The sequence below is a fragment of the Sinocyclocheilus grahami genome, unplaced genomic scaffold (genome assembly GCF_001515645.1).
Source record: "Sinocyclocheilus grahami isolate Dianchi unplaced genomic scaffold, SAMN03320097.WGS_v1.1 scaffold153.1, whole genome shotgun sequence".
Classification (NCBI taxonomy): Eukaryota; Metazoa; Chordata; class Actinopteri; order Cypriniformes; family Cyprinidae; genus Sinocyclocheilus; species Sinocyclocheilus grahami.
This window is the reverse complement of record NW_015505332.1, coordinates 1,158,935-1,181,023: the sequence shown is the minus strand read 5'-3', so window position 1 is coordinate 1,181,023 and position 22,089 is coordinate 1,158,935. Positions and strand designations below refer to the sequence as shown.

Genomic DNA, 22,089 nt, shown 5'->3' with positions numbered 1-22,089 from the left:
TTTGCCGTGGTTAAAATTACTTGTATCAATCTGATATGGAATCAAGAATCGCCTCATTAATATTTAATTCATTAATGCCCATGAATTCAAATGAAAGCAATAGCCTAGGTTGTATTTAGCTGTAAATAGAAATGAACAAGATGTTTTGTTTAGCAGTTGAAAATGTAATTAAGCCTTATCATCTTTTAAAAAGGATGTAGTAGTAGCTATTCCATAAAGATTCAAATAATTTGACGCATTATTGGTCTATACTTCCTATTGGCAACGGACCCAGCTCAGGTTATTTTTAGAATGTATGGCTGATCCAGCTACAATGTAGATTCCAGTCCGTTTTTTCACTATGATTTTCGACCTTCTGTCAATGAAATTGCGAGTCCTACTATGGCAAAGGTTTAGATGAATATGAATTGGGTCATGCTGACGATGAGTTCTTATCTTCCAATGGTGCTGTCTTGGTTCCTGAATAAAATATTTCTCATCAAATTGGTCAGTTTTATAATTCTGGACCACAAAACCAGTCAACATTTTGAAATTGAGATTTACAAGAAAGTTGAATACACAAGCTTTCCACTGATGTATGTTTTGTTATGATATGTCAATATTTGGCTGAGATACAACTATTTGAGAATCTGTGGGTGCCAATTTTTTTTTTGTGGAGAAAATCGCCTTTAAAGTTGTCCAAATGAAGTTCTTAGCAATTTATATTACTAATCAAAAATTAAGTTTTAATATATATGTGTGTGTATGTATATATATATATATATATATGTGCGGTAGGAAATTTTCAAAATATCTTCATGATACATGAACTTTAATTAATATCCTAATGATTTTTGGCATAAAAGAAAAATCGATTATTTTGACCCATATAATGTATTGTTGGCTGTTGCTACAAATATACAGACTGGTTTTGTGGTCCAGGGTCTCATTTAAGTTGCTTGTACAACTGTTTTCTCTCATTTATGAAAACCTAGTGAAACCGTACATTAGACTTTAGAAAAAATAAATTAAAATAAAAGAGCACTGAAGACTGCATTTTATGCAATTATTTTTTTCCCCCTCTGGTAAAGTAACGGACGTTGTTAATGTACAAATATATTTTTTCCTGCCAGTGAATAAGAATAAGGTTTAGTTCTTGAATATTAATCGAGTAATGCTGACGTCTAGTTCTTCTGTTCCAATGGCGAATGCTGTGCTCTTGAATGTTAAATAGGCCGCGCTGACGTCGAGTCCTTTCCTTCCGAAAGCAAACGCTGCCTCATGAATATTAATAACTAAGCCTTCGCCGTAGTACGATTGGTTAACTCGCCTCCCGGCCGGGCGGCTTTGCTCCGCCCACACTTCCAATTGGGATTCTGTGTTGCTGCATCCATTTTTGTGTATTTAAGATATCTTCAAGGATTACCAAACCTGGAGAAAAGCGAGGCACCGGCGCAGAGGGACCCAAAAGCGAAACAAACATTTATTATGAGATGCAAAAGAACTTTTCCAGGACGATGACAGCGATGGGTTAGACAGGATTGAACAGGATGATGGCCAAATAAAAGGCAAGAGGCGATTTCACATCCTCACTGAAATCTGGAATAACATCTGAGATCTGCTATTTTATTCATAATGCATCGTTGCTTTATTCATTTTCTTTTTGTATTGAGGAAGAGGAGAATTTTAAACAGGATTACGTTAATTTCAATAGCCATTGCCTTCAAAAGGACCAGCTGTATCCATTCTTCTCTTCTATTGCTCAGAGAATGATTGATCTAATGCTGTAAAATCCACCTTATGTAGTCTAAGAGCTTACACTGTTATCATTTCAATAGTAGTAAAATAACTTAAGCTCCTTTAGGGTTTTAAAGCATCGTAACGGTCATCAGAGATGCTGCTGTGGGTTATGGTGCTTTGATTCCTGAGCAACCAAAACCCACTGATGATTGATCAGATAGACCTTGCATTCATCATGGATTAAGTCTGGTTATTGATCTCCTTCAGCATCGGCGTGTAAAGATGTCTGCTCCAGCCGGGCCCCGCAGCGGGCCTGTCCTGCCGGAGATGCCGGACCTGAGCCACCTCACCGAGGAGGAGAGGAAGATCATCCTCGGTGTCATGGACAGGCAGAAGAAAGAGGAGGAGAATGAGCAGTCCATGTTGAAGTAAGAGCTTTATGGATCCTTACTGTATGAAAATATATCTCGAGCTGTTGGCCAAAGGATGGAGAGGGAATGGTGTGAATGATCCCCGGTTCGTTTGATTTGACACAGAGAGCCCGAGTGTTGGAGGTTTAGTGGCGATGTCTAATGGAGAGAATAACATTTTTGATTTATTAGTCATATGGACATCAGGCCTCTGCTTCATTCTCTTGGCTTTGGGACTGTATTATGCGCCATTTTCGCCTTTACTAGTGCACACTTCATAGTGACAGCTCATAGTACAATAGCACGTTATTCCAGTTCAATCGATGTGAATATCTAATGTTGTTTTGACCTGAGCGTTGAGGCTGCGGCGCCAGAGATTTCAGCACCACGGCGCTGTCCATTCACTTTATAGGATCCATTGGTGAGCAAGTGATATAATGCTGAATTTCCCCGAAATCTGTTCAGATGAAGAAACAAACACAAATTTTCATTTTTGCGTGAACTATTCTCTTTATAAAGATGTCTCATATTGTGATGGATTCATGCCACAGTCTGTGTTGAAATAAGGCTAAAATAATCAGAAACCTTATTTAAAATAAACTTTAGCCCCTTTTCAGAAGGATCTGCAGAGCAGAAGGTGCTACACAGACAAAAACAACAAAGGATTTGACTGACTTAACCACATTTTACTCTTTTCATTAGTTGTTCTAGTGTTTAGGACCGATAGAAAGTGTCAAACTTCCTTTGTATTGCCTTGCCATGATGAGTTTTTGGTGTTGTTGATGTGTAAATGTGGGTAATCATAATTGTGTTAATCAGTGCATCTTTCTGATGTTGAGGACGCTCAGAATGAGCAGTTTTTGTAGCTTCGTTTCTATAAATGCTCTTTTTGGAGTTACAGCATGTTTTTACGCATCATATGACATTTGCTCATTAGCATGTGGTTCTGGACTTGTCCTGTACTGCTCAGGCTCAGATTTTGTCTAGTCAAGGTGGTGATGGAGAAACAAGCAGGATAACTGGTCACTAATGAGATTTTTAGCTGTGGTTGTTTCACCATAAATCTCAGTGTGTCCATGGTAGCCAAGCCACAGGATGTTCTTCTAGAAAAAAATCATGTTTTTTTTTTTAATGGTCATACACACACACACACACACAACGGTGGCTGTAAGCCAACTCGGGGAATCCTGGGAGAATGAATAGACGAAGAAACCCTCTGTAGAAGTGTTTGCCAACTTCCTGTCATCTCACTAGAGGAGCCACAAAGAAATTGAAACAAGTCCAGCAAGAGAGAGAGAGAGAGAGTGAGGGAGAGTTTTAGTAGCTGAAAGTGAGAGTGTGCCAGGGGAGATTTTTTTATGGTCATACACACACACACACACACACACACACACACACAACGGTGGCTGTAAGCCAACTCGGGGAATCCTGGGAGAATGAAGAGACGAAGAAACCCTCTGTAGAAGTGTTTGCCAACTTCCTGTCATCTCACTAGAGGAGCCACAAAGAAATTGAAACAAGTCCAGCAAGAGAGAGAGAGAGAGTGAGGGAGAGTTTTAGTAGCTGAAAGTGAGAGTGTGCCAGGGGAGGTGTTTATAGCCTATGAAAGAGACAGAAAGAATGAGAGACTCACTAGAGGAGCCACAAAGAAATTGAAACAAGTCCAGCAAGAGAGAGAGAGAGAGAGTGAGGGAGAGTTTTAGTAGCTGAAAGTGAGAGTGTGCCAGGGGAGGTGTTTATAGCCTATGAAAGAGACAGAAAGAATGAGAGACAGGATGTTTAGGAGATTTGACTGAGAGAGATTGCTTTGAGGAGAGCAGTTGTTGCCTATTTGCTCTGTTATTATCCGGGGGTAGTGTGTGCTTCTCATCTGTATTATATATATGTACTTACAGTATGCGGAAAAAACAGTACTTACGTATTTATTTAATATTGTATTTCATGTTTAGATGTGCAAAATTAGTTGAATTTAGTTAAATTGAGTATGCATTTTTGAGAGTTAAAAAACAGGTAAAATGATTTAGAAAAAAGAAAACGAAATAAATACATTTGTTTTTATATGTATTATTTTCATACTTATTTTTTATTTTCATACTTTACACATTTTGTTTAATTTATTGTATTTCCTATTTTAAAAGTATTTTCTTTATTTAATTTATTTCATGCTCATTCTGTCAGGGTCTAGGATAGATAGAGGACTGAGATGCAGAGTAGTGAGAAAGGAGATTCTTTATTCTCGCCACAAAATAACATAAATAATAGTTAATTGCTGCTCAGGTGAGCGGAGATTCCAGAGCTGGCCGGCAGACACTGCGGACCACTCGAGCTGCCGGATCTCCGTACTACGAATCCTTAAGCACAGGAGAACAGAGGGTCAGACACTGATTCTTGCACTCATAAGTTACACAAAACACGAGCAAGGACAAAACAATCTACTCATGACGAAGGACAGAAAGGCAGAGACATATAAGGGAGTGGGGGAATGAACGACAGGTGGGGGAGAGTCAGCTTGTGATCCGCGAACCCCCGCTGCGAGATCAGCGCTGATTGCCCAGACCACGAGCTACCGAACATGACAGGACAACACAGACCGCAGGGGAAGCCGGGGAGGCACCCTGCACCGTGACATATTCAAGGATTAAGAAATAAAAATAAAATTATAAATAAATAAATGACAATAGTACGATTATGCTGCCCTTTTGAGGACATTTTCATTTAGCTTGTCTGCTTCAGGGTCCAGTTGCATGAACATAGTCACCATGTTAAGACTGTCTCTGAAGAACTAGTTTGACTAACTAGCAGTTAACCAAGTGGTAATCAGTCTAACTTTTTGGATTCAAATTTGACCAAACCATTACTAGACATGGCCTCATTTAATGCTTGTTTGTTTTATGCTTGTTTTATCATTTGTCAACTATTCTCACTAGTCAGCCAGCCAGACTTTTGACTAAAAATCCACGTTGCGACTTATTCTTGCTTAGTACTGTCAATTTAGACAGGAAGCAAATGTGTCACCAACATTTATGCTTATCAAACGCAGTTCATATTTATGTCCAGAATACAGTTCTAACTTATTTGCTAAACAAATACCTGAGTATCTTATAAAGATTTGAGGCCACTAACCTGGCAAACTTTGGCAAATCTAAAGTCTTAAAAATAAAGGTGCTTCACGATGCCATAGAAGAACCTTTTTTGTCTAAATGGTTCCATAAAGAACCTTTAACATCTGAAGAACCTTTCTGTTTCACAAAAAGTTATTTGTGGCGGAAGAAGGTTCTTCAGCTTATGAAAAGGTAAGAAAGTGATGGCTCTATAAAGAACCTTTGACTGAATGTTTCTTTGTGGAACCAAAAATGGTTCTTCTATGGCATCACTGTGAAGAACCTTTTAAGCACCTTTATTTTTAAGAGTGTAACAACTGGTTCTTCCTCAAAGTTGCTCATTGCATTAACATTGCATAAACATGTTTCCAAGCAAACCCTGGACCTCCGACTCCCGGAAGTCAACCCGATTGGAACTGCCTATTTGCTGCTTGTGTTTGTCAGTTGTATGCCTCATCCAGTCAGTGATGGGACTGTGGGTGTGCTGTCTGAGACTCAGACTGTAATTTGCTCATACGCTCAAATCTTTTCCATCAGTAATCACAGGAATTCCTCCTCAAATCCATCTGTAGATGACACTGAGGAGGTGAGGAACGTTGTGACCTGAATTGTAGACTCACTCATACACACGGCATCCCCTGCTACCATGTAAAGAGCCTCTGTGAGACCCCCCTCCCCCACACACACACATCTTGGTGGCCTCCGGGGGGACGGGCCGCAGCGAGGCTCAATCCACACCGCAGAACACACACCAACTGGCTCCGTCCTGCTCATTAGCATCTTCCATCAGCACACTAGCTGGCATACGGGATGTTAATGGACTGGTTTGTAAAAGCACTGGGTGTTGGTTAACCAAAGGTGGAGCGTGTGTCTCCAAAACCTAGTGATCTGCCTACAGTAGGTATCTGCTTTTTAAGACCGCATTCTAAAGTGGAAAAGTAGTAAAAGACAGTCCAAAAATAGTAGATAAAATAGTATGTTATACTTCAATGCTTGTCAGTATGGAATGAATTGTATGTGGATTAATTATTAACATTTATCTTGTATAGTCCTCCATTTTGGATTTTTTTTTCACTAAGCTTGTTGCAATGCATTCTGGGATTGCATGTCTTAGAAGGCTGCGTAATTAAGTTAAATAAGCCTTTGCATTTGGAACGAGCCATATGATGGCTGAGCGGAGCATTACCTCTGCTCTCCTCTCGTTCCGACTCACCTTCCTATTCATGACTCGTTCGTGTTCTGTCACCTAGCATTACCTATTCTCTCATTTTTTACTCAGTTTATCTCTAACCCACCCCTCCTCTCTTGCCATCCACACATTTAATTTGTCATCATATGATTTTTACTATTTTGATTGTTAATATAACTAATAAAAATGACAAAAGCACATCATAAAATTACTTAAACATAAACTAAATTTAAAATGAATGCTAGAAATTAGTTTTGAAAATGATATAGATGTTCGCTGTATACTTATGTATGCTCTAGATCCAAGATAAATTTGTTGACTCATCACTAAAACCAAATAAATGACCTCAAACTAGCATGCTGTGATACGCAGAGTACGAGTAAATCAGAACTCAGCCAGTTTCCTGTGCAGCGGAAGCGCCCAGCGTGAGTGTAGTACACAGAGCAGTACGTCACAGCGCTGAGACACCCAACGCTGCTGCCGTATAGTGCTGTCACTATTGCATAAGATTGACCCAGCGCACTGAGAGAGCACACGCTGATCAGTTTGCCGCATTTAGAAACGTTCCACCACAAATGCAAAATGCCTTGATGTTTCTCAGTTTGTTTTACATTTATGTGTTTGGGTAAAACCTCATAGTGGCACCGGTTCATCTGAAGCTGATTGCATGCAAATCCTGAAGAGCCTCACATTATTCATGGGCGACTATAAATAGCTTTGTAGTCGCTGTCTTTGTTCTGGTGGGGTAGTAGAAGAACTGACAGTCAGATCCCGTTGCACTGGGCAACATTCACCTCCCATGATGCCATGGAATGATTGTTTAATGAAGAGATACTAAACACACTTGGTTGATACTTTGAACATCATGGTTTGCTTTTTTAGAGTCAGTTTTGGATTTTGGTCCTTATTATGCTTTTTTAAAGGGGTGGTTCACTGGGTTTTTTGTAGGCTTGATTGTGTTTATGGGGTGCAGTCTAACATGTGTTAATGCTTCATTTAAAAAAAAAAAAAAACTGCATTATTTTTCACATAATTTACCTTTATTCCACACCGCTCTGTCCCTTTTCTGAGAAACTGGCTGATCTTTTCCTGTTTTTATGAAGCCCCACCCTCAGATATAGGCGATGGGCTCTGATTGGTTAGCTAGCCCAAGATTATGAGATGCATTATTTGAATGCTTGGCCAAAGAGATGTGTCTTTAATCTAGATTTAAACAGAAAGAGTGTGTCTGAACCCCGAACGTTATCAGGAAGGCTATTCCAGAGTTTGGGAGCCAAATGCGAAAAAGCTCTACCTCCTTTAGTGGACTTTGCTATCCTAGGTACTACCAAAAGTCCAGAATTTTGTGACCTTAGGGAGCGTGATGGATTGTAATAAATGCCATTCATTTAAACTTTATATTCATCAAAGAATCCTGAAAAAAATGTATTATGGTTACCACAAAAATAGTACATAGCACAACAGTTTTTAACATGGATAATAATAATAATAAATGTTTCCTAAGCATGGAGTAATGATGCTGAAAAATCTGCTAAATAAATTCCATTTTAAAATGTATTAAAATCAAACTCATTTATTTTAAATTGTAAAAATGTTTTGAAACATAACTGTTTTTACTGTATTTTTCTATCAAATAAAAGCAGCCTTGGTGAGCACAGGAGACTTCTTTTTAAATCATTACAAAATCTTTCTGACCCAAAACAGTTGTGTATTTTGGTGGGATCCTGTATAGATTTAATCAGCTGGTGCATTTCTGTGTGGTTTCTTGATTTTAGTCTTAATAGTCTCTCTTATTTGAGTCACTACAAACCTCTGAGACTGTAGGATCAACCAGATCAGCCAGCGATAAGAAGAACCATTTACTGTGCGAGCCATTATGTAGTGTGGTCTCACTGGGGAATCGTAGTGTATTGATGCTTATTGGAGCATTCGAGATGTCAGGTGGCGAGGGAGCGCTGTCTTCACGCAGTGCTGTTTCTCATGTGCTCGCACAGGCTGGATCATACCGGTCTGTCCATTTAAAGTTGTGTTGGTGCATTGTTTCCATGGTTTCTGGTCTGTTGGCTCATTCCTGTGGTTAGTTTGCTTTGCTCCAGTGATTCTTCTTTTTGAGTGGATCTCATCTGCTTGATTGATGGGAGTATTGAATGAATTGTGAAAGGGATGCTTTTGTTCTTGTGCAACCCACGGCCTATAGTGAAAATCTCTAATGTAATCAGAAGAACTCCATTTGTCTATATGGGTTTATTCAGTGTGCAGGGCTTAGTTTCACATTGCCAGACTTTAAACTATCAGTATAAGTCTGTCTGAAATGTTTTTGTTTTGTTGTGCTGTTGTTAATCTGAAATAGAAGCCAAAAACACAGAATAAATTCTCAGAAATTTGTGATCTGAATTTATATTTGTCCAAAACCAAGTAATAATTATCTGTCTGATGGAAAATATTATTCTGCTTTTGTATAGCTAGTTTACTAGTTTACCTCAAATAAATGTTTTTTTAAGGATTTCCTGGCAAGTTCAGTAAATAGTTGTATCAGTAAAAAATCTTGTAAACACAACGTTGTTTTTTTAACAGACTGATAAAACATTAGATCCTGAAGATTAGATTCTGGACATTGCATTGTACAGAAACTGTACACATTGTACAACAACTTTCTATCCATCAGAGGGTCCTGAAAAAATGTTAAGCAGCACTTAACTTTATTCAACATTGCTAAAATGAATGATTTCTGAAGGATCATGTGACTAAAGTCTGGAGTAATTTTGCTGAAAATTTAGCATTACATCACAGGAAAAAATTACACTTTAAGACGTATTCAAATAGAAAGAAGTTATTTTAAGTCGTAAAAATATTAAACATTATTACCGTTTCACTGTATTTTTGATCAAGTAAATGCAGCCTTGCTGAGGCACTTTGCAGTATCTTTCAGATTCAATGCCATGAACCTAACAAACTTGTCTAGGTAATAGTTCTTTCACAGATGTGTTCATTGTAACAGCCTGGTAACCTGTAAACAGTGACGTTTCACTGATATAAAGCTGTGCAACCTGACTTAGTAATTTGTAAAGCTGGCCTATCAGTTTGTGACTGGTTATTTTTAGCAGCTCTTGCTGTATTGGTGTACATTATGTATTGTATTTGTTGCTGCCTGAGTCCAAGTGTGCTGCTTGATGCTGTTTTTACTGTGACAGTCGACTGCTTATGTAGGATGAATTCTACTTTGAATATAATTTCTTTGGGAAATGATAGGTGTCCTATGTCTGACCCAGTCCGATCGGATTTGGTAAGCATACTAATGACTTTTTGGCACAGTTGTTACTGTGTGTGTGTGGACACATTAACACACGTTAAGCACACTAACAGCATTTAACTTACTGGTGGCTTGTTCTGGACAGGGACAGGAAATTGCGCTCGCAACAATGCTGGGGGTATCCATTACCGTTCTATTGTTAGTCATGTAGGCTATTATTGTAACTTACTCTTAAAAGATGTTCCCACACCCTTCCACTCCCACAGGCATGACAACACCACAACTGTGTGTGTGTGTGTGTGTGTGTGTGAGAGAGAGACCCATTAGAGCTGAAAGGATGGTTCTTGCATTTTCTTGACTTTATATACATGCTTGTGGCTTCGCATAAACATAAGGAAGGGTTTGAACCCTTCAGCCATGCTTAAAAATGTCATTGCATTAGATAACAAAATATCAAACCAAGTGGCATACAACAAATCATACTTATAAACAAATGATATTTTTCTCAGAAATCCCCATTTTTGTTAGTCTCCAGATGATTTTTAGTAGTTGTATGTAGTTCTCCTTCACAGGTGTTTTAGTGGAGTAATCAGTTTTTTTGAACTTTCTGTTCATCAGCAATAACTGGAAAAATGATATATCAGTTTCCACAAAAATATTAAGCAGCAGAACTGTTTCTTGAGCATCAAATCAGCATATTAGAATGATTTCTGAAGGATCATGTGGCACTGAAGACTGGAGTAGTGATGCTGAAAATTCAGCTTTGCATCAGAGGAGTAAATTACATTTAAAAAATATTCAAATATAAAACCGTTATTGTAAATAATTATATATTTCACAATTTTACTGTTTTTCTGTATTTTAGATTGAATAAATGCAGTCTTGGCATGCAGAGACACATGTTAGTGTGTGTGTGTTAGTGCTGTCTTTTTTAATTTAATTTTTTTAAAGTGAACACTGGCTGGTTTGATGTTTTGTTATCTAATGCGATGACATTTTAAAGTACGACTTAAGGCTAGAAACATGCTTAATGCAAGTATATACATTTGCTGAAAACTCAGGGTTGCATTTGTGTGTTCACAATTTTACTGTTTTTCTGTATTTTAGATTGAATAAATGCAGTCTTGGCATGCAGAGACACATGTTAGTGTGTGTGTTAGTGCTGTCTTTTTTAATTTAATTTTTTTAAAGTGAACACTGGCTGGTTTGATGTTTTGTTATCTAATGCGATGACATTTTAAAGTACGACTTAAGGCTAGAAACATGCTTAATGCAAGTATATACATTTGCTGAAAACTCAGGGTTGCATTTGTGTGCTTGCATAAAGTATGTTTCTGCCCTTCTGTGTTATTATCCATATCCTGCTGAAAAACCTGCTTCAAACTGCTTAAGCTGGTTCACTGGTCTTTGCTGGTTTAGGGTGGTCTCCCAGACTGGCCAAGCTGGTGTTTATCAGGGCGACTAGCCGGTTTCTTAGCTAAAAAGTGCTCAAAACTAGCAAACCAGCTTAGACAAGCTTGTTTAAGATATTTTTATCAGGTCAATCTGATCTCTTTGAAAAGTAATAACACACTTTAACAAGCCATATGATTTGATGTTTCATTCATACCTGTTACAAGTTACTCACTGAACTTTAATACTTAGGGTTTGGAGTCTGTTTAAATTAAAGTAGTGATTTTAGTAATAAACAGACTGGACAAATAAAAACTGTCCCACAACTGTTTTATTTGTTTCCCCATTCTCCATTTTTCTTTTGGCATTTATTGATTGTTTGTGTTTAGGGTCATGTCGCAGCATCTGCTTGCGGATCAGCAAAGTGAACGTGCGCTTCTGAAATCTGGTCGAATGGGGTGGCGCTAAATGTGAGGAGGGATTTAAAGCTGTCACTCAAAGGTTAACCAGGGTCTGCAGCGACCAATCACGGCGCTCCGAGCTCAAATGAGATAGCTTTTTGATCCAGATGCCACAGCGGAACCGATGACAGCTGGAATCAAGAGCTCCCCCAGCGCTAATCCTCTTTTAAGGGAAATGTGTTCAAGGGAGGCACTTCCCCTGCCATCCTGCTGAATGGTCCTAATGAACAGGTGTCTGCCTCTCTGATGGGCTGCCTTGAACCCGGCTGCTATTTCAGGCATCGCTGTGTGAGGGCGAGCTGTAAATTTAGCTTGCTTTTGGCTTGAGAAAAGCCTTCATTCTAGCATGCGGTTATGCCACATTGAGGCTGTGTTCCAAAACCCTACTGTAGGTTGGGAGCGTTTTGAGGTTCCAAAAGGTAGGCAATTTAATTATGCTGCCTTCTTTTGGCCAGTTTTTAAAGGGCCATTGCAAAGAAGGCAATGAAAAAGATGAGGAAAAAAAGCCTGACCTAATATTATCTAATTTGATGATTCTCAGTTCAAAAATATCAATAAAAACTTTCTTATACAGGTTTTTTTTCACAAAATAAGAATTAAGTATAGATTTTATATATGTATGTATCACCTTTAATGCGTTATTCAAAATAAAAACAGTAGTCAAATATCAAGTTTTAATGCAAAGGAGTAGAGAAATGTTCAAGTACACCTTTAATGTCAAAGTATTTACATAAACAGTTTATAAATAATTATTTTTTATGCATATATTTATAAATAAAAAATGTTTTCACTAATTCTGTAACTTTCTGTCAATGTTTGGATGTTGTAAAACACCCACAGATGTAGCAGAAAATATTGTGTTTGCATTTTTTCTCTCATTTAATTCCCTTAAAATCAGAATTAGGCATAAAATAATGTCTTCAGAATCATTCATACATCGGATCGGATGAGATTTATACAAATAGTTGTAAGTCGGTTCAGAGGAAGTGTGCCAGTTTGTCTGGTGTTTAAGGGATTGTTTAAAGACAAAATGCTACTAAATGCATCATTTTGTGAGAAAGTACTTGAGCAAAACAGGTACTCATTTTAGAATCAGCACCCCAAAATTACGAAGAAACAAGCATTGGATTTTATTAAATACTTATTAAATGCTGACACACATCAGTTAGTTCACTCTAATTGGAAACTGGCTATTTAACTCAATAGCAATTTGCTAAAACCAACTAAAATCTCTTGTAAAATTAGCTCTAGTTGTGTGGCACATGGAGTTCTTCCCTTGTAAAATTCTTCATTTATGAGATTCAGTTTCATTAAGAATGCTACCTTTCTGGCATCTGCCTATATAGGAAGTAGGCTGCAAGATGACACACTAGGTTCTGGAAGAGTGAGCCTGTTCTCACACTCACACGCACACTTTGGCTCTAAATGCAACTTGTGTACTGTGGTTTAATCAAGTGTGCGTTTATTCAGTGGCACTCTGTGGTCTCTCAGATGGTTCAGCGGAGGTCATGTTGACCTGGCTTTTTCTGGCATGAGATTACACCATTTCTGCTCCTGCAGTGATTCATGCCTATATAGGAAGTAGGCTGCAAGATGACACACTAGGTTCTGGAAGAGTGAGCCTGTTCTCACACTCACACGCACACTTTGGCTCTAAATGCAACTTGTGTACTGTGGTTTAATCAAGTGTGCGTTTATTCAGTGGCACTCTGTGGTCTCTCAGATGGTTCAGTGGAGGTCATGTTGACCTGGCTTTTTCTGGCATGAGATTACACCATTTCTGCTCCTGCAGTGCATACGACTGATAGACTCCAACGGTTGGAGTTAAAAATCATCATATGTGTTCTACTGAAGAAACAAAGTCACCTACATCTTGGATGCCCTGGGGGTAAGCATGAAAATCAAATTTTCATTTTTTGGTGAACTATCCCTTTAAGGTCAACAATTAATCCGTGCAAGTTAATCCGCTGAAAAAAAATTGTTTGTCTTGGTAATCTTTAATCAAAATCTGATAATTTGCTTCTGCTCAGGAAAGGCATGCCTTCTCTGATGACGTCAGTTTGACAGCTTGGGCAGAATATGCTTAACCACGCCCCTCTGACGACCGTTAGTTTGTTGTGAGTGAGAGATGAGAGGAGGAGCGCAAAAATAAAACCCCGCCCTCTGCTCAATATTCCGTTTCAGCTGGAAATACGTCACCACACTGAAATCCAGTCGGCAGCAACTTCCGGTTCACCCAGACTTTAAGTCTCTTATTCTCACCAAGGCTGCATTTATTTGATAAAAAATGCAATGAAACAGTAATACTGTAAAATAGTATTACAATTTAAAAAATGACTGTTTCCTATTTTATTATATTTTAAAATGGAATTTATTAAAAACAATGGCAAATCTGTATTTTCAGCATCATTACTCCAGTCTTCAGTGTCACATGATCCTTCAGAAATCATTCTAATATGCTGATTTGCCGCACTTTTTTTTTGTTTTTTGTTAAAAACTGTATTTTTACTCCATAAAAATGTCAATTTAGCTTGTTTTCCCCCTTGCCTATGATGTACTGTGCATGTCACCTATGGCAAAAGTATGCAAGGATGCAGTTCTGGACTTTACAGATAGTCAGTGAATACTTTTTGCTTAAAATTAATCTAAATGCTTTACCAAGCTGTACATTTCTCTGTTCAGTTTTCCTGCTACAGGTCATCTGAAGTGTACAACTGTACACAGAAAGAGAATTTATTTCGATAACTCAATATATATTTTTTTAAGCTCAGGCTGGAGGTTGTGGGTAGTAATGGCAGACAGGAGAGCGCGGGCACTGCCAGCCCCACTGACCAGCACAGACTGGCTCACTGGCAGCTGTAATTGTGGAGTAATTATGCCCCATGCAGAGATTCAGCTCTGTGTTATGTAACAGGACTTTTCTCTTCTGTGCATCGCTGACAGCAGGAGGCCAGTGTGTCCACGCTTATACAAACACACACACTTCAGACAGAACAGCGTTTTAGTGCTAGCTGGCTAAAACGGGTCATATTATGCATTTCTTTTTTTAATTTAATTTTTTTCTCTGTAGTCTGCTTATTTCTGGGCACGTGGCTCTCTGACCCCTTTAATTAAACATACTTTTTTGCTGTTGTGGTTTTAATAATTTTATATAAAAGCATTAAGTAGTTATTGGCCGCTTTGCATATGATATGAGCAACAGCACTTAGTGAAGGGCTGCAGGTCAGTGGTATTTTAGTATTATTTATATGCTAGTTTAATATTTTGGATTAGGCTTTATTTTTATATTATCAGTCCTTTTTATTTTTGTTTAAGGTTTTGTTATTTTGTTATGCGCTTAAGTCATTTTTTTAAACACCATTTAGATTTCATTTTAGTTTATATTTATTTCCAGTTAGTAATTGTGCTGCGAGCCCCTCAACCACATTTTTCTTATAATCACGGTGGTCTGAAATCATGTTTTTGCTTTCATACCTGTATGTAACATGTTTTGGTAATGGTCACAACGTGTGTATGAATGTGTAATCCAGTGTTTCCACTGCGTAAAGGTTAACATGACAACCTCACCCAACGCCACGCTGTCCTAATAACATGGCAACTATCAGTACCAGCGACCATGTTCATTTCTGAATGATATATATAATTTATATATTATATAAATTAATAAAGAGTCCTGTTTACATATCATATTGTTTATAATACTTTAAGAGAGGAAGTGAGGAAAAAACACTTGTGTAAGTACATTACTGATCCTGTTTTGTTGTCACAAAAACATGGTTCAAAAGTACACCCATAGCCAGGGTTTGAAAATGAGTGAGAGCTGGGGTTATGAATTGTGCTATAATAACCCCTACAATAGAACTCATTATATACACTTAACATTTTAAAAGAGACAGAGATGTTTGTGAAAGATGTTTTCTCTGTTTTGGAGGGATGAACACTGTTAAATTATACCATATTTATTGTATCAAAATTTGTTAATTGTTTTACTATAGGTTAGGGGCATATTATTGTGATAGTTTTCATTAATAATCATTGCTATATAGATGATAACTTTGTCTAGTGCACTTATGAATGTTTTTAGCATGATTTGTGAAAATGTAACTACTATACTGAATGACATAGCATAGACTTCTTAATGGGTAGTGTTTGCGTAGGCTATTTCATTTCATTCTGTAACCTACTTGTTGTACAGGTCTGTGTACTAGTGTTAATGTTTTTGACAGCGTTGATAACTTTTCTGACAGATAATATCATGACATTTTTGTGTTTCCCTAACCCAATGTGCTATCCTGTCCATGGGCTTTTTTTAAATTACTGTCAGTTTAAGTGCCGGCGATCATGCAGTGTTGCCAGATATTGCTATAAAAACTGAAAAAAAAAAAAAAAAAAATTAACCAAAATTAGTTCACATTTTTTGCAAATAAGATGAAGATATCGCTGACCCTATACTGCAACTTCCCACATTATTAACTTTCTAAAGTGTCAAATTAAGTGGAAAAGAACAGTCCAAAACACTTATAATACCTGGATCTGGCAACATTACGCTTATAATAGTTGGATCTCGTACCCTCAACTCTCTCAAGACTCGTTCACTCCGCCAGCATCTTGCAGCGATCGCTTTCATACCACGGATGCTAAACATTCTTGCAAACTGTATTAAATATGTCATGCAGACATTCATATGAGGAGTTTTAAACCACAATTAGTCATTCAGAGAACCAATTTTATTTTTGAACGTGAAAAATTTACAGAGGTCTGGACCTGGGCCTGTTCAAAAGTACGTTGACAGATGGAACTGATGGATGTTAAGTTGAAAATAAGCAGGAATACTCCTTTAAGAGGAGCGTGCTGCGAGTCTGATGGTGAGATGTGGGGTGTGTTATTTAAAGTGATGATTCAGCTCTCATTCTATAGCTGTCACATCAATGAGGCCTCTGTCTCCACCTCCACTCAAGAGCACCACAGAGATCCAGAGAACAGAGAGGGACGAGGAGGCGCGAGGACAGTCATTTGAGGTTAAATTAACAGTCTGAGAACAGCTAAGAAAGAGGGATAATTTGGTTAGAACATCACACTCAAGACGAGTCAGGGCTTAACTTGTGCCGTTTTTCTGCAGTTTAACACGACAACACAGTGCTAGTGTGTGACTGAAACTGAAGGAAGCCATCTTGCCACATAGTCAAACTATGTATTGTATTTTTCAAATTTCACTTTTTTTTCTGCACTTTTTCCTGTGACAGATACGTAATATTTGACCGTTAGGGGGCAGTGTCACACTGTTTTACCATTTTGCACAGAATGTTTCAGTAGATAATTGTAACAATTTTTAACTTCAGGTGTTTTCCACTTTAAACTCACACACAAATGCACAGATCTCAGACAGGTTAAAAAAAAAAAAAAGGGAGTCCACATTTAGCAAAACAAAACCTGAAACTGCTAGGAATGCTTGGCTGATGGCATGATATACTGTTTTTTCAGGATTTCTTACATTAGGGTGTTCATTAACCCTCTTAACCCTCCTTAGGGTAGATTTTATTGTATTAATATGTTTGAGTCTCTCTGTGTGTTGTGGACAGTGATGGGTATTTCTATGGTCGACTCATGCAGCATATCTGTGGAGGGCAGAACGATAATGTCGCTGTCTTTTTTTCAGTTTCTCTGTTATCTATTATTTGCTTAAGTTTTTGCATTTAAGTGTTCCATGTCTTTACATGTTTTCTGTTTGTGTATATGTTTAAAAATGATCGTGTTCATATCAGTTTGCATGTGTGTATATATATATATATATATATATATATTAATTAAATATTAATAATATAAATTATATGAGATTTAAGATATTATATTCATAACAAATCAAATTATTGAAATTGGATTGGATTGATATTGGATAACATATATAGCCAGTATATTACATGTATTTGTCTTTGTTTGACTGTTTCCATGCTTTTATGATCATTTTTTGTTTGTTTGTCATTTTTAGAATGACACTTTTGTTGTCTTTTATTTCTGTTGTCATTCTTCTCTTATGTTCACTTATTTTTTTATTTTATTTTTAGGGTCAAAGAAGATCCAAAGTCTCAGCCAGTCCAGTAAGTAACACTCAGTCAGGCCTAGACGGAAACTGTGGACTTTTCCCACACTTTCCCACAAAAGCTGCAGAACACTCTCATTGGCAAATCAAATCATAATCAGATCAGCCAAATCATTTAGTAAACGAACAATAAAGGAGCAGAACTTTGTTGGCCGCTCAAATTCTGCAGGTTTTGTCCATGCACAGATTCTGTGTGGGCCTGATCTTAGCTAGAGACCTCAAGGCTTTGACATTCCCGCCTGGCTGGTTAGTGGCGTGTGCGTTTGCTGTGGCTTTTTCTGTGATTGGCAGCTCTTTTCCCCTCCTCTCTCTAGTGATTGGCTGCCTGCAGTCTGTCATGGCTCTATCCAAAAAGCTTTTGGCAGCTTCATCCACATATAGGCTGGATGCATCAGACCTGCTTTATTTTGCTTGTTCGTCGACTCTGTGAGTTGCACATGGACACTGTTTGATCTCTTTCTCTGTATCTGTGGATACACGGCTGATGGATGCAAAATTCATTTCACTCGCTCCGGCTTCTTTGCTTCCTTCTCCAGCTGAATGTGCCCCCTCTTCTGTTTTTCCATCTCTCCGTTTTCTATCTTCTCTTTCTCTTTTTCTTCTTAGTCTTACTACTCTTCTTAGTCTCATATGACCAGAATTTTCAGAAAGTCCATTTAGTTTTACTACTTAAAGCCAAGAAAAAACTACTTAGACTGGAAGAGATTGTTTGACTGACATGCAAAGCGACCAAGCACAGTACATTTTGCTTGTACATTTCATTTAGGGGCAGTTTATATGAAATAGTTCTTACTATACTAGTTTTTACTACTTCTTTCACAATAGTAGAAAACTGGGGGGAAAATTGCACAGCATTTCCCATCCAAGACCAGCTATATGAGAAATGCTGGAAAATATAGTACACTTTGTGAACTTTGTAATTAGAGTTTCTGTTTATCCAAAATAACAACTTGGACACATCTAGTGATTTTGTTTTTACCAAAAATGTTTATAGCAACCTTATACATTATGGGTGGGATAAAAACTGTATTCTGATTTCTGGGCATAAAGCCGGCCAATAAGATTTGAGCTTGCCAGATTGAGAAAGGGACCGGTTTTGTGTGCAATATGCTTGTCAGTGGGCTGAGACTAGTCTGTCCCTCTCTCTCTGTCTTTCTTTCTCTCTATCCCAGTAGTTTTTGTAGCTGTACATGTGTGTTTCTCATGTATGTAGCTTCACTGCAGTTGTCATGATGATATTGGCACGTGTGTTGAATGGAAGTAGGCTTGTTGACTGGTTTTTGAGTTGCGCTGTCTGCTTGTTCATACAGGTGGTTTCCCTTTAGCGGAATCACTGATCTGGTTAGTAATGTTCTCCAGCCCCAGACAAAGTCCCAAAACCAACCGCAAACAGAGCCTCCAAAGGAGCCAGAGACGTAAGTAAGACTGAATGGATTCATCTTTGCCCTCAACACTCAAAACGCTGTATCGCCCAGACAAACCTTCAATTATGTGGCATTTCTGATGATATGACGATATGACTCCCCTTTCACTTAATCTGACAATTAACTAAATGGTCAAAAAAGGCTATCAGTTCACAAAAATGTTTAATAAATTACACGTATACATTTGCTGGTAACACTTTACAATAAGATTGAATTTGTGAGCATTAATCAATGCATTAGACATTCTGAAATAACAATGTCTTTTACAGCATTTGTTAATCATTAACAAACATTGACACAGACAGACAGACAGACAGACAGACAGACAGATAGATTTAGTTTATTGTTAAGAGAGTTTAGTGTTAATTGCTAATTCTTGCTCATTCACTATTTTATATTAAATGTAAAAAGTTTTTGTATGTAAATATTTTTGTATTGCCTTATTTTATTTTTATATTTTTATAAATGGCCACTTATTTTAATAATAAATTATAAAATTATTGATAAAATATAAAATGTGTACACAATATGAAATAATATTTCCATGTTCATTCATAATAAGTGTTTATTTATAAAAAATAATGCAAGTATTATTGTATGTAGAAATCAATAAAATATTATTTGTTTGTTTCATTCATTATATGTTATGCATTAACACATTTAATATTTTTTGAAAACTTGCCAGTTTGCCTGGAGTCCTCAAATGAAGACAAATTAATGGCATTACGTTATAGTGGAAAATACAAATATTGAATAGTTTAAGTTGCTCAGATCGTAAAAATGAGTTTCAATATGGGTCAGTGGGCATGAGAAATGTAGTTGTTATTTTTATGATGTTATATATATATATATTTTGTTATTTTTATTCTGTGAAATATAATTCATTGTTCTAAATTAATGTAAGAAATTAACAGGCCCTATTTATTATCATAAATATTAGGTACTACAGGCATGTTTCGCTCATTATGGCCCATCAGTTCGATTTGATTACGAGATCTGCATTAGAGAGCAGCATTAAGCATGGGTTTTGTGTTACACGAGAAGTCGACTACAAATTTGTAAGAAGCTAAAACGGGTAAAGCGCAGGTCTTCAGGTGGCCGCGGTGTCACTCATAAAGGGAGTGCGTATCACTGTACTGGCTCGTGTTTCTTTGACTTCTCTATCTGCTGTGTGTCAGACGAGACGTGAAGAATGGCGTATGATTATATTATGGGTTATGCGTCTCTGGAGGTGAGCGGTGCTGTGGTCTCCAGCTGTCTGTAATGCTACCTGAGCCAGCGCACCTGCCAGACCTCTGGAGCTCCTCCAGCCTTCCCATCATCCACCTGACTGCTGTCTGGAGCCCGGGTGAATATGGGAGGATAGATGCTGGGTTTAATCTAAAATGTGTCATCGTTTATTCTATTCCAAGCACATATGATCTGATCTTTTTTCTGGCAGGCGGCTGTCTCGTGACACAGACTAAAATCTAATATTGCATTAGCTGAAGGCTATCTGCTGTGTATCTGAGAGGGGAGCGAGGGTCAGACAGTGAGTGGTACTGTGTATCCACATGTTCGGAGGGTAAGAGGGCAGAGGGGTTGGTGAAAGCAGACCTGCTCATTGGTGTGATTTGATCCTAGAGGGGTGAAAGGTCACTGACTTGTCTGATGGGGTCCAGGTTGACAGGTTTGGCCGGTTAGCTTCAAAGTTAGTACCTGCTGGTGAGATGCCAGCTTTTCTATTGATGGCCAGTGGGAAAAAAAAAAATATATATATATATATATATATATATATGTTTTCTTTTTTACACAGATTCAAATGAAGCCTTTTTCTATCCCCTTGTGATCTAATATGTAATTTATTCCAGTGATTTCAAAGCTGAAATTTTGGCATCATTACTCCAGTCACATGATCAGAAATCATTCTAATATTCTGATTTGCTGCTCAAAAAAAAAAAAAAAAGTATCATGTTGAAAACAGCTGAGTAGAATTTTTCAGGTTTCTTTGATGAATAGAAAGTTCAGAAGAACAGCATTTATCTGAAATAGAAATCTTTTGTAACATTATAAATGTCTTTATCATCACATTTGATCAATTTAAAGCATTCTTGTTAAATGAAAGTATTAATTTCTATAATTTCTTTCCAAAATAAAAAAATATTAACTCCAAGCTTTTGAATGGTATAGTGTATAATGTTACAAAAGCTTTTTATTTCAGATAAATGCTGATCTTTGGTTCTTTCTATTCATCAAAGAATCCAGAAAAAAATTTACTCAACGGGTTTAAATATTGATAATAATAATAATAATAATAATAAATGTTTCTTGAACAGCAAATCAGCATATTAGAATCTCTAATCGACAGCTTATGGCATTAGCCCCCAGTGTTCGGTTTCCACGGCTACGGTTGATTGACAGGGGACATACAAAATGCATGTGCGTCATGCGTGCCTTCAGCTAGCGTTTCAGGGTCTGTCTCAAGCCTTTGACCCCCTCTGCTCTCTTACAGTAATGAGAAGGTGCATGATTAAACACCACCCTTATATAAACACGCTCAAGGTGATCTGCCTGCTCAAGATCAAGTTGATATTTATTTGATTTTGAATGCATTGATAAATGATCAGGTTTTGTAGTTGGAACTGTGGGCAGCTCTGTCATGTCTACATCCGTGATTTACAGTCTATATGAGGTGATGCACGTGAGCTTGACGTGTTATCTTTGCATGAATTCAGCCACAAATAGTCTCAAGGCTGCACGTGAAGTGGGCTGAAGAACAGACAGTTCTTATTTCTGTCGAGTGTCAGTCTGACACCTGCAGTCGTAACAGAGTTTAATCAGAGCTAGTGCTTATTGACAACCAGCAAAACATAGTTATAAGCCATTATTTTGATGCTGTGCATATTTCATTGTGAATGTGGGTTTCCTTTTTAGTACAATGTGTTTTGAGGATTTATTCAAAAACATTTTATGATATTGTATATAGTTTTTTTTAATTGTGTACGAGTAAAAATATATATATAAATCACCAAAGCTGCATTTATTGATCACAAATACAGTAAAAACA

General features: G+C 37.5%; 1 protein-coding gene across 1 annotated transcript in view; it reads left to right on the top strand.

Moving 5' to 3' along the window:
* Window positions 1-1,395: 1,395 nt before the first annotated feature.
* LOC107592506 (regulating synaptic membrane exocytosis protein 2-like) overlaps window positions 1,396-22,089 on the top strand; it is a 25,908-nt gene continuing 5,214 nt past the window's right edge. The window contains exons 1-2 of the mRNA XM_016282039.1: window positions 1,396-1,547; window positions 1,987-2,147. Coding sequence (XP_016137525.1) covers window positions 2,002-2,147 — 146 coding nt within the window. The 5' untranslated portion in view covers window positions 1,396-1,547; window positions 1,987-2,001. The remainder of the gene's footprint in view (window positions 1,548-1,986; window positions 2,148-22,089) is intronic.